This window comes from Artemia sp. Qi Xiang Cuo, chromosome 14 (assembly GCF_049724085.1).
Source record: "Artemia sp. Qi Xiang Cuo chromosome 14, ASM4972408v1, whole genome shotgun sequence".
NCBI lineage: Eukaryota > Metazoa > Arthropoda > Branchiopoda > Anostraca > Artemiidae > Artemia > Artemia sp. Qi Xiang Cuo.
The window spans coordinates 42755102-42771663 of NC_142807.1; the positions used below are offsets into that span (position 1 = coordinate 42755102).

The 16562-nt window shown below is 35.9% G+C and overlaps 1 protein-coding gene across 1 annotated transcript in view; it reads left to right on the top strand.

Annotated features, from left to right (window-relative positions):
* The window catches only part of Cchl (Cytochrome c heme lyase), a 37708-nt gene extending 37227 nt beyond the window's left edge, over positions 1 to 481 (top strand). Inside the window, 1 exon segment of the mRNA XM_089099943.1 lies at positions 401 to 481. Coding sequence (XP_088956069.1) covers positions 401 to 481 — 81 coding nt within the window.
* The last annotated feature ends 16081 nt before the right edge of the window (positions 482 to 16562 follow it).

Sequence of the window (16562 nt, forward strand, 5' to 3'; positions counted from 1 at the left end):
GATGATAGCGAAAAACTTCAGTTTTATTTCAAATTCCTAACATAATTAATTAAGACAAAATTTGCATATAAAACTTTCTTATACTTTTCATGTCTGCACGTGAATAGAGCCAACTAACGGGAATCACCTTCTAATGCAGGCGCTTAGACGTTTAGAACTGTGCATAGTTATAAATAACTCCATGTTTAATTCCAAGACGCATATGTACGTTTGGATATTCAAAGGTTCAATGCCATCTATAAGTTTCAAACATCTTGAACTTCTGTTTTTGTTCTGAAAGCGAAGAAAAATTTTTGGAGCTATTGAATATTAAATAATTTGTTTTTAACAAGCGGATTATTAAATTTAATTTTAAAGTATACTTTATATTCTCTATTTTAGTTTGTTTTATATTTTACAGGTTGCGTGGTGGCGATGGAAATATACAATTAACGAGAAAATTTCCGGACCGAAGGGTGACAGCTTACCACAGACCCAGTAGTTAATCTCAGTTTTACTGTTTATTTGAATTTTAATGTCGTTACCAGTAAAGTAAATTTAATTAAATTATTTAATCCATTGTATGAACATGCAAGTAGAGAAAACATCTTATTTAAAAAAATGTGCTGGTTCGCCGAATATCAAGAATGTAGAAATGACCTAAAGATATAGTGCAATGTAAATATGAAAGGTACTTTTTCCACTTTTGAGTTTGCAATGTTATTTTGACGGTGTTCCAGTCCTGATTACGAAAGGTATCGACTGAAAAAATCGCACTAATATGAGGCATTATATTGTTTTCATTCTTCATTAACTGTGAATAGTTTCAAAAATAATATTGGTTCAACAGGAACGTGTGGTATTCCATGATAGTCCCGAAAATTTTCTAGAGAAAAAAAAAGGTCTGAGTACTGCTTTGTCCAAAAATTTTGGATTTTTTGACTGCTTTGAGGAAATGTGAAATTTCTAGTTCCCCTTAAGATTTGTTATACTTTATCTCCTTTTTTCGCTGGTAGATCTCAGTTCTACAGTCGCCTATACTATTCTACGCTGGTCTACAGTTTCATGATACAGAAAGAAGAAAAATACTAGAAATATCTATTAATATAATTTCATGTGATGAGTGCTCTAAGCTGTTAAGTTGAGACATGTTACTGGATCACAGCTGATTGATACCTAGTGGAAATTAAGCTCATGGATAAGCACAATTTAAAGTTACTTGGTTATGAGAATATATACTGTTTTTTAGTCAAAGTAGATGGAGGTGCTTTTCTATAATGCTAGTAGTTGATCTATGGGACCAACTACCATGGGTTGTATATATCGATTGTTGTGCTTAATATTACGCCATTGTAGAAATTCAGTCAACAATTTAGTGCCGAACTAAGAGCACATGGACTTGGCGCTGGAAGTACTCTGTGTCTCGATGAGACGCTGTTGTTAAAGTCAAATATTTACTACAAGAGGTTTTTATTATCGGTCGATTGGCTGATTGAAAAAGAGCTGAACACCTATGGCGCGATAATGAAGACTGGGCTGAATATGTAAGACTTTCCACCAAAATCAAATAAAGACTAAAACACTTTCGCCATAAAGCTTCCTTGGTGTGTTGTTATCACTAAACTCTAAAATAATCTTAGGCCTATAAATTTAGTTTACATCTCACACTCTGAGAGTGCACAAGAGATCAACCTCACAGAAATGTGGCAGTAAACCTGTATTGCTTGCATCTAATTGTAAAGGGGTAGAAGAAGAAACAACTGCAAGACGCCTGCACAAGAACTTAAAGACTATTAAAATTAAGTTCCCTAGAATCTTAGCCGACGTCAATCGCTTCATTGGTGGGGTTATCATCAGTGGTTGAATTATCTCATGCTACAGATTAACAGCTAGGATAAATAAATAGACTGTACTTTTAGTGCGTCATGTCATTAATGGTAGTCGTTATAATGATTTGCTTGAGCTGCAGCTCCTGTAAACAACAACTATGTTGCAGTGATGAAGCAGCTCATTCACTTCTATTTTCATGTGGCCAACATCTTGCTGTAGATGTTGTTCCTCTTGAAGACGTGTTCCTCTTGAAGAGGTTTTGAGCCCTGCTCTGTGAAATTTATCAGACCAGGCATTCATTCGCGTGAGTACAAGAATCTAAAGAATGCTGATAGGTCTCACAGATAAGAACACTCGGTGATATTGAGTATAATGCAAGTTCTTCTTCCATGTAACGTTGGTCGCAGAAACTGGTTCAAGTTGTTTCATTTGTGAAGTTAGCTTATTTCATTTGTAGAATGAATTTAAGAATCATGGTTGCAGTAACAGACGTAAATCAGTAAGGAGTGAATCACGGCCCATAGTAATCGGAGGTTTAGAAATATGTTTTTAAAAAGGTTGTCTAGTGAGAGAAAAAAAGTTCATTTTGAGTTGATTCGCGAATGTTGACCTTTATTCTGGTGAATTTTAATAGTAAAAGTTTATTGCGAAAACGAATTTATGGGATTTAGAATAAGAGCCTGAAACTCCTCGAAAATGACGAAGGCTCAAATTGAAAGTGCACCATTGGAATCACTGTGGTTAAAACACTGTACAGGATGTTTGGAGTCACCCACCCTGAAAGACAGAGAAACTTACTTTTTGCATGGGTTGCGTTGATGCGTCCCCTTTCTCCCCTTTTTGTATCGCAGGTGGATTCGCATAGAACTAGTGGTAATAGAATGTTAGAAGAAAGCTAATTTGAACGGAAAGTTTGATTGCTAGTGCCATTTTTAAGTAAGTTTTCAGCATGGACCCTTATCTACTTTAATTAAAGGGCTCATTAAGGAACACCGGGTGGCGTTTATTTGGCAAATCACTGCAATGTACTTTATGTTATTTTTCTTGATACTTTTCTTTTTGTCGTTTCAAACAAAGCATTGTCTCTTAGATTACCCATGTAGCAAGTTAATCTTACAATAGGTTGGAACATGGGCAACTTAATAAGCTCTTTTGCTTCTTGCACAGATTAGAAATCATGAATTTGAAGCGGACTCTGACTTGTCAAAGATTCTAGTTTTGACGCAATGTGCTTTATGGTAGTTTTCTTGTTTACTTTTTTTTTGTTGTTGTCGCGTTAGTGAGACGTAAAGCATTATCTCTTAGATTGCCTGTGTAGCGAGTTAATCTTACAATAGGCTGGAACATGGGCAACTTAACAAGCTCTTTTGCTTCTTGCACAGAATAGAAATCATAAATTTGTAGCGGACTCAGACTTTTCAAAGATTCTAGTTTTGACGCAATGTGCTTTATGTTAGTTTTCTTGATACTTTTCTTGTTGTCGCGTTTTGGGTTTCAAACAAAGCATTATCTCTTAGATTGCCTGTGTAGTGAGTTAATCTTACAATAGGCTGGAACACGGGCAACTTAACAAGCTCTTTTGCTTCTTGCATAGAATAGAAATCACAAATTTGAAGCGGACTCTGACTTATCAAAGATTCTAGTTTTGACGCAATGTGCTTTATGTTAGATTTCTTGATACTTTTCTTGTTGTCGTCGCGTTGTGGGTTTCAAACTAAGCATTATCTCTTAGATTGTCCGTGTAGCGAGTTAATCTTACAATAGACTGGAACACGGGCAACTTGACAAGCTCTTTTGCTTCTTACCCAGAATATATATCACAAATTTGTAACGGACTCAGACTTCTTAAAGATTCTAGTTTTGACTCAATGTGCTTTATGTTAGTTTTCTTGATACTTTTCTTGTTGTCGTCGCGTTGTGGGTTTCAAACAAAGCATTATCTCTTAGATTGACCGTGTAGCGAGTTAATCTTACAATAGGCTGGAACATGGGCAACTTAACAAGCTCTTTTGCTTCTTGCATAGAATAGAAATCATAAATTTGAAGCGGACTCTGACTTTTCAAAGATTCTAGTTTTGACGCAATGTGCTTTATGTTAGTTTTCTTGATACTTTTCTTGTTGTCGCGTTTTGGGTTTCAAACAAAGCATTATCTCTTAGATTGTCTGTGTAGCGAGTTAATCTTACAAAAGGCTGGAACATGGGCAACTTGACAAGCTCTTTTGCTTCTTACACAGAATATATATCATAAATTTGTAGCGGACTCTGACTTTTCAAAGGTTCTAGTTTTGACGCAATATGCTTTATATTAGTTTTTTTGTTTAATTTTTTTTTTCGCGTTAGTGGGCTTTAAACGTAAAAAATTATATCTTAGATTTTCTGTGTAGTGAGTTAATCTTACAGTAGGCTGGAACATGGGAGCAACTTATCAAGCTCTTTTGCTTCCTGCACAGAATAGATATCACAGAAATCATAAATTTGAAGCGCACTCTGACTTTTCAAAGATTCTAGTTTTGACGCAATGTGCTGTATGTTAGTTTTCTTGTTTACTTTTTTTTGTTGTTGTCGCGTTAGTGGGTTTTAAACGTAAAGCATTATCTCTTTGATTGCCTGTGTAGCGAGTTAATCTTGCAATAGGCTGGAACATGGACAACTTAACAAGCTCTTTTGCTTCTTGCAAAGACTAGAAATCATAAATTTGAACCGGACTGTGACTTTTTAAAGATTCTAGTTTTGACGCAATATGCTTTATATTAGTTTTCTTGTTTACTTTTCTTTTTGTTGTCGCGTTAGTGGGTTTTAAACGTAAAGCATTATCTCTTAGATTGCCTGTGTAGCGAGTTAATCTTACAATAGGCTGGAACATGGGCAACTTAACAAGCTCTTTTGCTTCTTGCACAGAATAGAAATCATAAATTTGAAGCGGACTCTGAATTATCAAAGATTCTATTTTTGATGCAATGTGCTTTATGTTAGTTTTCTTGATACTTTTCTTGTTGTCGTCGCGTTGTGGGTTTCAAACAAAGCATTATCTCTTAGATTGCCTGTGTAGCGAGTTAATCTTACAATAGGCTGGAACACGGGCAACTTGACAAGCTCTTTTGCTTCTTACACAGAATATATATCATAAATTTGAAGCGGACTCTGACTTTTCAAAGATTCTAGTTTTGACGCAATGTGCTTTATGTTAGTTTTCTTGTTTACTTTTTTTTTCCCGTTAGTGGGCTTTAAACGTAAAGACTTATCTCCTAGATTGCCTATGTAGCGAGTTAATCTTGCAAAAGGCTGGAACATGGACAACTTAACAAGCTCTTTTGCTTCTTGCATAGAATAGAAATCATAAATTTGAACCGGACTCTGAATTTTTAAAGATTCTAGTTTTGACGCAATATGCTTTATATTAGTTTTCTTGTTTACTTTTCTTTTGTCGCTTTAGTGGGCTTTAAACTTAAAACATTATCTCTTAGAGTGTCTGTGTAGCTAGTTAATCTTACAGTAGGCGGGAACATGGGCAACTTAACAAGCTCTTTTGCTTCTTGCAAAGACTAGAAATCATAAATTTGAAGCGGACTCTGACTTTTTAAAGGTTCTAGTTTTGACGCAATATGCTTTATATTAGTTTTCTTATTTAATTTTTTTTTTGTTGTCGCGTTAGTGGGTTTTAAACGTAAAGCATTATCTCTTAGATTGACTGTGTAGTGAGTTAATCTTTCAATAGGCTGGAACACGGGCAACTTAACAAGCTCTTTTGCTTCTTGCACAGAATATATATCATTAATTTGAAGCGGACTCAGACTTTTCAAAGATTCTAGTTTTGACGCAATGTGCTTTATGTTAGTTTTCTTGATACTTTTCTTGTTGTCGTCGCGTTGTGGGTTTCAAACAAAGCATTATCTCTTAGATTGCCTGTGTAGCGAGTTAATCTTACAATAGGCTGGAACACGTACAACTTAACAAGCTATTTTGCTTCTTGCATAGAATAGAAATCACTAATTTGTAGCGGACTCTGACTTTTCAAAGATTCTAGTTTTGACGCAATGTGCTTTATGTTAGTTTTCTTGATACTTTTCTTGTTGTCGTCGCGTTGTGGGTTTCAAACAAAGCATTATCTCTTAGATTGCCTGTGTAGCGAGTTAATCTTACAAAAGACTGGAACATGGGCAACTTAACAAGCTCTTTTGCTTCATGCATAGAATAGAAATCATAAATTTGAAGCGCACTCTGTCTTTTCAAAGATTCTAGTTTTGACGCAATGTGCTTTATGTTAGTTTTCTTGATACTTTTCATGTTGTCGTCGCGTTGTGGGTTTCAAACAAAGCATTATCTCTTAGATTGCCTGTGTAGCGAGTTAATCTTACAAAAGACTGGAACATGGGCAACTTAAGAAGCTCTTTTGCTTCTTGCCTAGAATAGAAATCATAAATTTGAAGCGGACTCTGACTTCTCAAAGATTCTAGTTTTGACGCAATGTGCTTTATGTTAGTTTTCTTGATACTTTTCTTGTTGTCGCGTTTTGGGTTTCAAACAAAGCATTATCTCTTAGATTGCCTGTGTAGCGAGTTAATCTTACAGAAGGCTGGAACATGGGCAACTTAACAAGCTCTTTTGCTTCTTGCACAGAATAGAAATCATAAATTTGATGCGGACTCTGGGTTTTCAAAGATTCTAGTTTTGACGCAATGTGCTTTATGTTAGTTTTCTTGTTTAATTTTCTTTTTGTTGTCGCGTTAGTGGGTTTTAAACGTAAAGCATTATCTCTTAGATTGCCTGTGTAGCGAGTTAGTCTTACAGATGGCTGGAAAATGGGCAACTTAACAAGCTCTTTTGCTTCTTGCACAGAATAGAAATCATAAATTTGATGCGGACTCTGGGTTTTCAAAGACGCAATGTGCTTTGTGTTAGTTTTCTTGTTTACTTTTCTTTTTGTTGTCGCGTTAGTGGGTTTTAAACGTAAAGCATTGTCTCTTAGATTGCCTGTGTAGCGAGTTAGTCTCACAGTGGGCTGGAATTTGGGCAACTTAGCAAGCTCTTTCGCTTGTTGCATAGAATAGAAATCATAAATTTGGAGCGGGTTTGGACTTGTCAGAGATTCTAGTTTTGGCGATATATCATCCAGTGAATATGGAATTGTAAAAGTTTTCCCTGCCATAGCTTCTGACCGATGATCTGGCTCACGGTGTATTTCAGCTGCTGCGACCGTCGACTGTTTTTCTTCGGCCATCTGAAACTGGCCATCTGATGGACCACTGATGCATGAAATGTCTGATGGAATAGGGATAGAGGACTCCGGTAATTGAATGATGCTGTCTAGACTGCTTAAAATTTCTTCTAGGATAGCGTCACTTATTTCTGGTATGTTAGCTGTGATCATGTCTTCATTTATTTCGTTAGCCTTTTGTTTTACTAGTTCCAAGTTGTCGTCATAGATGAGACTATCTAATGGCTTTTCTAGTACCGACTGTGAATATAAATCCTGAAGAAAAGGAAAATCGGCAATACATACGAGGTTATTGAAGTTATCATTCTCATTATTAGTGGAGCTGCTATTCATTTTACTTAAAAGCTGATTATTTTGTATTATCACTTAAGATCAGCTAGATCTGTATCTTTATCAACTTCGATTGGATATAAGCTTGAAGCTTACAAATAGAAAAAATTGAAACTTGCAAGCGAAAAAATTACTCATTTAATCTAAATATTAGTTTTACGCCACAATTTTTTTGCACTTTACTTAGAATTTTAAGATAGTGCGGAATTATAAAAAATCTTGCTATAAAACTATACTTTTCCTAACCTGCTATGTCCTTGTTCTGCTAGCATTAGCACTATTCACAGTTCACTACTTGGTAGAGACAGATCTCTGCTTAAATCTACCGATAAAGTAGAACTTAATCCGAGATTTGAACATTTCATCAACATCAAAATTCAAACCTGTTTGGCATAACGCTTCCGCTTGATAAAATTTGAGTTTGTATTTAATTAAAATTGGATTATTAAAAGGAACTTCGGATTAGCCTAGTAAAACATCAATTCCTAATGTTTCACATCGGAAAAAAATTAGGTTATTCTACTTGAGGGTCTTCTTGCTATCTTAGAAAGTAGCCGAGTTAGGCAAATTTAGCTTTCAGGAATGAATCCAGGGCCAAAATTACCCTCCGGGAAGTTTTTATTAAGCTACTATCTCTACCCTTTCCCATGTCTTTCTGAATTTTGTAAAAATGTTTAGGCTACCAAAAGTTTTAATTTTTAGTCTTTTTTATAGGGTCCATTTCTTGTAAATACATTTCTGTTATTTCGGCAGGATTTTCAGCAATATTAAGGCTTTTTTCCTAAATATAAGAAATAGATTTTCAAATCTTTAACAATCTTGTAAATTAGTATGTAGCAAAGGGGTGAAGCTCAAAACAATTTCTTTTTGCCTCCTTTGAGCAGCACGTGTGTTTCTCAAGGTTTCACTTTAATAGCACAATGATTGCAAAAGGTCAGTGTCCTTTAGAGGGGGAAAGGGTAGAAATGGGTACTTAAATTTACCTTCCCAGGAGATTATTGAGCCTCTGGACCCATACCTAGGGGCATTACTAGCCATAGTGTTTGTGGAAGGGGCTAGGGATTTTACCGAATGGCTGGTCATTTTTAATGACTGTTTTATCAATAATTAATATAATGTCCATTTCGAATACGATACGTAAAGCACTGCACGAGTCGGTAAAACCGCTGCATTTACCGACCAAGATTATATGTGACCGAAATATCTGGTATTTTTGTTAATTTCTATACACTGTCTATTAAAAAGGATTTTATCCCTATTTCGAACTTTTATTTTATCGTCATGGAAAGGCAGTGTGGTCTCCGAAATTATCTATATATAGAACTGAATGCTGGTATATCATCGTTGCAGCGCTAGCTGAAATCTAGTATAAGATGAACACGGCCCGTAGTAACAAAAAAAATAGCTTGAAACCCCTAAAAATGATGTCGGATCGAAACACGAAGTACACCGTTAGAATTACGTTGGGTGAAAATTCCATACAGGAAACTTAAAGTCCCTTGGCTAGAACAACAAGGAAATTTTCCTGATTTCTCCTTCTCTGGAGTTAACAGGGCACTGGAACATCATAGGGAGCTCATTCTAAAGGAAATTGCTACATCTACACGCTATTGTAAAAATAACAATAAACAGTATTTGAATAAAATCGATTTAAAAAAAAAAAAAAATGCATTTCCATATACAAGATTATGAATGACGCCATAACCGTAGGTCATAACCACAAATGACGTAAAAAGTAGCGGCAACAAGTTCATACAATGTATTATCGTCAGTTTGCTCTTTTTTTTTATAACAAGCATTTTGTGTTTTGTAGGTTTTACTTATTGGATTTATAGGATCAAGTTTCGCAATACTTCCGACGAATCTGAAGAAAACAAAATGGGGGAAATCCAGATTATTGAGAAACTAAACGTTCCTATAATGCTAAAAATAGCTTCCAAACAAAATTTTGTAAAACAAAGGCTACTGACTCAACTAAACATTAATGCAGGTTTTGCAGATTGCTGGAAACATCAGAAGCAAGCCATTACAAACGCTATTAAAATTGCCGGTAAAATTCTAGACGAGCCATTTTTTGTTGTCTTGGAATGGGGTTAGACTAGGAAAATAAAACTTTTAGGGATGTATTTACAGACTAAAGTATGTCCCGGGAAGCTATTTTGAAGCACATACCTCCATTTCTTTTTCCTCTTGAGGGCACTGACCTTTGGTGACCTTTGAAAATATTTGTGTTTTAAAAGTGAAACCTTGCAAAATAGATCTGCTGCTTAAATGGAGTACAAGAAAGTATTTTCAGCTTCACAATTTCGCCCAATCCCAATTTATGAGGTTTCAAAGATCTGCAAATACATTTCCTAATCAAAAAAAAACAAACAACATTGCTACAGCTTAAAATTCTACTCAAATAACAGGAATTGCATTTTGAAAACTAAAACCAGAGGAAAAAAAACTGAAACCTCAGAATTAAGGTGTAATATTGTTTTGTCAAAATTCCAATAGGTATAGACCTTTTGAGTAGGAAAATTTCTAAGACATAGAAACCAGAAGAGGTTTAACATAGTAGCTTGGCAATGCCTTCCCAGAGAACTTTTTTGGCCCTGGATTCATTACTGAAAGTTTCATTTTTCTAAGCTAACCCCTTTCCAAGATAGCAAAAAGTAGCTCGTAAAGAATTTTTCCGAAATTGCCACTGCCATATAACCCAAATGAAGGATTGCGGCAAACAAGAAATTGTAGCCGGAGAAAGTTTGCTTAAGGAAAGTTTGAAAATGTAAAATAGCTGGGAAACAGAAGACTGCAAAATGGAGGAGATATGTCAGACGACAGATTACGAAACGGCAGATAAAGACCAACTTAAAGGTTGCTATGTTGGAGAGGATGATGAAATTAGGAGAAAATAGAGAATGATGGTTGATGCTGTTATATATCTGGACATTACCCTCGCAGTCCCAGCGGCAGGTTTTATAAATTTAGTACAAAAATTCATGCTCGATTTTTTCTTGGGGATGAAAAATACATTGAACTTGATCGGCCAAGAGAGCCAGACCTAGTGATAACTTAAAAATTTGACAAATGAAATAAAAGTGACAAGTGTGACTTTCCTATTGATGACAGCATGATTCATCTTTGAATATTTTTTTTTGAATTTACTAAGGTATAGGGACTATGCTAAAAAACGAACTCTAATCCATAGTAAACGAAACATTAAAATACAATGCAATTTTTGATAAATGCAATGAAATATTCTTAAGGATCCAAAATACATAAATTGGAATTATACGTCGTCTGCGAACAGTAGCGGATCCTATGGGGTGGGGGGATCGCCCCCCTTGGCTTGGGCTAAAAGTTCTGTCATTAGATTTCCTGTGACTTGATTGAGATATCAGCGCTTGGATCAACGCATCTTTGAAAAGGATTTGACGACACTTGGTCTGTCTGCCATAAGTCTTCAGGGAATTGTTTAGTTTTTGGTGTTACCCGACCTTACAAGACGTTTTGTAGCTTGTCATCTCGTAAATCGTTGAAGCTTCAAAAAGTGTGCGGGTCAAAACCTGTTTCTTATTCAATAACCAAGAAAAAATCTTGAAATGACTCCAATAACACATACGCCTTAGGGTTTGTCGCGCTTATGGAAGGGTTTGAAAAGTATACAATTTTTGGATAATATTAACCAGTTATGATGTTGAAGCGAAAGCAAATAACTCTTTTTTGGTTCAACTTTTTTGGACAACTTTTTTGGTTCAAAAGCTAAAGCTAGGCGAGTGGACGTCGTAACTGAAGATAGAAATAAGGAGAGTTTCAGCGATAGTGGTGACTCCAGCGTTTTGACCAATAGTGAGATTGTGCATGATTTGTTTGCATAAATTGAAGAGTGTTGCCCAGGCCTAACACAAACATCGAAAATATAAACACTTTCTGCGAAAATGATTTTGGAAGATATATCGATAGAATTGAAAACTAGATTATCGTAGCGATATCAGTTACTCCAGAACCCGGGTATTCCACTGTCTAACTACAGCTTCCACTATTCAGTTCACAAGAAGCAGGGCAGGGACGGAAAGAGACTTTTCGATCGTACTCGCTCGAAAGAATTTCATTGGCTAGTACCTTCAAATAAGATGAGGGGCTTATTCTGTAAATATTGTGTTTTGTTTAACGTTCGAGGGCTTGGAGGCTCTAATCAATTGCAAAAAGCCCCTCATGACTTTTGTTAAGCTAACTGTAAAAGAAGGTGTCTTGGTGTCTCATGAAAATAATGATCATCACAGTGATTCAGTTGACGCAGGCAAGCATTTCCTTCTAAAATATGATAACCCTGAAACCAACATTTTAACCCTTGTAAACGAATAACGTAGCCAACAAGTGCAGAAAAACAGGTCGAGATTGAAGCCAATTGTAGAATCAATTGTTTTCTTGGGTCGACAGAACATTGCTCATGGCCATAGAGATGATGGAGAATTATTGGCAGAGAAGGACCCATTGACAAACGAAGGGAACTTTCGAGAACTTTTAAGGTACCATGTAAATAGTGGTCACATCACTTTAAAACAACATTTGGAAAGCTCAGGTATAAATACTACTTATATCAGCAAAACAACACAGAATTAATTAATTGAATGTTGTACCAAACAGATTCTTAAATAAATTCTTGCACCAGTTCATTCTGCCAAGTTCTACAGTGTGGTTGTTGATGAAACAACGGATGTGTCACACAAGTCACAATTGAGTATTGCCCTTTGCTACAATTACAATTGCACAAGACGTGAAGATATCGTTATTTTTTTTTTACACCTACACGAAACATGTTACTCGGACAGCATTGGAAACTTCGAACCGACCATTAAAGGGGAAATGCTGGGAAATTTTGTGTTGGATTTTCTCCGATCTCCCGGGCTAGACTTGTGGAAATTGTGGAAATTTTCTTCGATCTCTTGGAAAATTGTGTGGGTATAGGCACTGATGGATGTGCTATGATGGTTTCAGAACATTTTGGTGCTGTAAAAGAAGTTCCACAAGGTAGCAAAGAATGCCTTGCGTTGCCCATGTTTCAAACATGCTCTAAATCTTTCCGTGTCAAAAACTTATTCTGCCCAGAGTGTTAGAAACTTCATCGGAGTGATAAAAGAAATAATTGCTTTTTTGGTGCTTTTGCAAAACGCAGTTCTGTTTTAATCAGAGTAATGGAAGTACAGCTAACTGGCATGTGTGAAACGCGCTGGATCGAAAGGCACGATTTCTTAATGCAGTTTGTGGTAGAGCTCCCTAAGATAGTGGAAGCTCTTGAGATCGTCAGCCGCCGGGCAGAATGCACAACTGGAGCAAAAGCAAAATCCTCATTGACTGCTGTCACATCCTCCGACCTGATAGTAACTATTTACTCTCTTAGTAACATATCTGGACTGATTTTGCCGATCAGTCGGCTATTTCAGAAGAAGAGCTTCGACCTCGCGTCTGCAGCAAGCCATGTTAAGGACCTTCCTACCCAGCTGCAATTCAAGGGTCGGGAGAGTAAAAGCGAGTTGAAAAACACATTTGACGAGGTAACTAAAGTGGCAATCGAGCTAGGTTTAGAAATAACAGTGCCAAGGATAGCGAAAAAGTGAACGAATCGGATTAATTAAATTCAGTAATGGGTTTCCCCTCCCAATCGGTTTGTGAATCTGCCCTGGCCTGAGAAGTTACAATATGGAAAACTCGATGGCTTCGTCTGAGAGAAAGCAATACAGGCACACGTAGAATACTTGAAACACTAGGGGAAACTTTACAGAAAAAGAACTGCCATGCTGATATTTTTCGGAATATTTCAGTGCTCTTGCAGGTTCTCATAACCCTACTTGTCAGTGTGGCATGTGTTGAACGAAGTTTTTCTACCTTCAGAAGATTGAAAACGTGGCTAAGAAATAAAATGACAGAGTAAATACTCACTGGACTTGCCCTTCTTTATGTTCACCGTGATATTGTCATAAGTGTAGAAACTGTTATTGATAGATTTGTTAATAGTGGAAATAGGAGACGAGACTTTGTTATATAATATTGATAGTGTTTCAATAAATGTAGTTATGTGGATAACTTTATAGAACGGACAGATAAATGAGAAATAGAAGAGGAGGCATGGAACTTTCAATATTAGTAAGGTACTTTAGGCTTAATTTAGAATGGTAATTTTTGCAACGAGTCGCCCCCTCCCTTCCTAAAATCCCGGATCCGCTACTTTCTGCGAAGTTGAAAAGAAAGAACTTTGAAGCCTGGTGATTCTCTGAGATGTTTTGAAAGGCAATGTCAATAAGCGTAATGCAATTTTTATGTAGTGAGTTTAACGGCCCATACAGTTGGTGAATTATTTTCTTCTTTCATTATCGTTGTATTTGATCTTATTTCCTGTTATTTTCAGGTTCCTACTTGGCCCCGAAATAAAAGAACAAACATTGCATTGTGGTGACACATGACTTACTTGCTGAAGAACTAGATCTTTTAAAGGATTATGATGAGTAATACTAAACTTAATAAAATTTATATATTTAGAATCAGCATTATAAACACATTCTTTTGATACATTTATTGACATCAAAATTCCGTTTTTAAAAGTTTCGACTACTATTGAGCCGTATCGCTTGTTTTTTTATTGTTTTTTTTTTATTACTTATATGTTATTACGTATATTAGGGGGTTCTGCCCTTAGTAAATACCACTCTCTTTAAGTTAAAATTTAAAAAAAAATTTTATTAACAAAACCCTGAATCACAAACGCCGGTTAATTAGAATATATAGCTCTTTTGAAAGCACTAAAAAAAAAACTGTAGCGTAAAGAGCGAGGTATTGACTTGGGGGAGAACCCCCTCACATACGTTATAATTTCTGTTCTTTTTAAGTTCTAATATTCATTCTTACATTTCAGTTGAAAAAACTTGGTTTTTTTTTTATTTAATTTCTGATCGTTTTTTTAAATAATGCTTGGAAATCCGGCGCCCCCTTCATAGAAATGTCCCTTTTTATAGCTACAGAAATCCAATTGGTAAAGGGGCGTTTGCCTTTATCACATATTAAGGATGATATCATGCATACGTGCATCAATTTACACAAATGCATACATGGAGTAGATCGGGAGAGGGTACCTGTAATTAATGAATATGCAAAACCACAAATTACAGAAATAAATTTGTTCAAGGATCCTGTAACATTGAAATAAACACAGCGATATTAAAATAAGTCTAGTATATGTTTCATGAACGATGACTATTTCTGGAAATAATAAACGAACTATGAGCAATTTCCATAATTCATGACAACTACCACAGGGATTGCGTGGCAATATCCAGGCATATAATAGCATCTAATCTGAAAATGCTCTCATAATAATAGTTACTGCAGTACAGTGCCCAGTGGCTATAGGACTCTGCTCTTGGGAAGGAAGATTGAAGTTCGAGTCACTCTGTAGCAATGTAACGAGTGTTTTGAGCAGATCCGGTTCTAGTATCATATATATTTTGAAAATATCCTTCCTTCCGGATTTTCAGTTCTTAATACACGGTGCTAAATGGATATTTTTAGTACTTTTATTGAAAAAATTAAAACAACAAAATTGCCCCTCTAAATTTCTGAAAGTAACTTTTTGTCCCCCCTCCCTCCAGTATCAATGAGTTGATGCCCAAATGGGGGAAGGATCTTCTGGTTTCTTCTTCAAGCCACACTCAAATATTTATATCATAACGCAAAGGCAGACTTTATGAAAAAAAAATTTTGTTTTCAGTAAAGCAAAAATTACCCATAAACCTTTTTTTTGGGGGGAGAGGGATTAATCAGCGGAAGGACAACCTTATATTTGGTGCAGTAATCTTTGTTTCGCCTTAACGTTGCCTCCATTGTTTCTTGTAGTTTATGTTCGTTGTAATCTATTTCTATTCTGCTTGACATCTTATATAAAGATCATTTCTGCTAAAAAGGCTTGACATCTTACGTAAGCTAATTTCTTCGCTCTTTACTTTTCAACAAAAAACTTTGATTTTGTAATTTAGTATAATCTGAAGGCTAATTTCTAGGTTACTTTTTCAACTTCACATACTGATTAGTTCCCGTGGTAACATAAGAACTACACTGATAATAAGAACATCCCATGGGACCGGCTGAAATTAAACAAAAAAAGCTAATGTTTTTTCTGTATTTTTAATCGACTTGGTCATAACGGAAACTGCAGACCTTTTTTTTTCAATTGCGGAAGTTTTGTGGAGTGAATCTTGCCTAAAACAAGAAGCGTGGTTTTAAGTTGAATCCTTTTAGATAATTTCTTATATTGTCGGTATATTTCACGCATTTCCTACAAATCGCTCGGCCCCCAAATCCAGTACCTGAATACTTGCCCAGAATAAAGGTAACTCGTAGAATAAAAGCATGGCAGCATTTAACCTAATGCTATGTTTTTAGTACTCCTCGTGAATATATTTCACCCCAAAACCTCGTGATTATTCTGGTTATTCCTATTATATGTCACACTTTTCAATTAATTTACTTATGATTTGATTGTACATTTTTGACGTCCAAAAATGTCACTTCCCCCCAAAAAACTCCTACACTCGTATCTAATGAAGTATATACAGAGGGCCTTAGCCCCGACCCCCCAGTGACGTCAATTCATGAAAATGCCTAGCGTCATCTACGGGGCAAAATCTACTGTAAATGAATTCTTGTGTTTTTGACGTGATTCGCATTAGATGTTGGCACTTTTCTAATTAATTGCTATGCACCTTCTGCGTCCTTTGTTCGTATTTCGGTTTAGAGATTCAAATATTCTATTCGGTAACAGTGCAGGTTATCCCGTCTTCTGAACTAAACACGAGAATAGCAAAATTTCTGCTTCAAAGCATTCAGATTTTTTAGAGGCACTACCAGTTCAACTGAAGCATCAAATCTGAAGCGTACACAAGGAGACCAGGGCGAGCTTTTCTCTGAAAATGTAATCAATACAATTTTTCTGAATGTTTTGAGATAAAGATTTCGTTATTACAGTGTTTATTCTGAAAAGGGGATTTAGACTGTTGTCGTAGGTAGTTTAGAAGAGGAATCTTGCACTAAAAATGTCAGTTTTATATTTGTGTTCAGTTTATTTGAATCCTAATCCCCCTCCCTAATGCCTGGATATGGCTAAACATTCCAGGCTAAACATGGCTAAACCCTGTGCTAAACATTAAGTTTACACGTTTTGTTGTTCTACC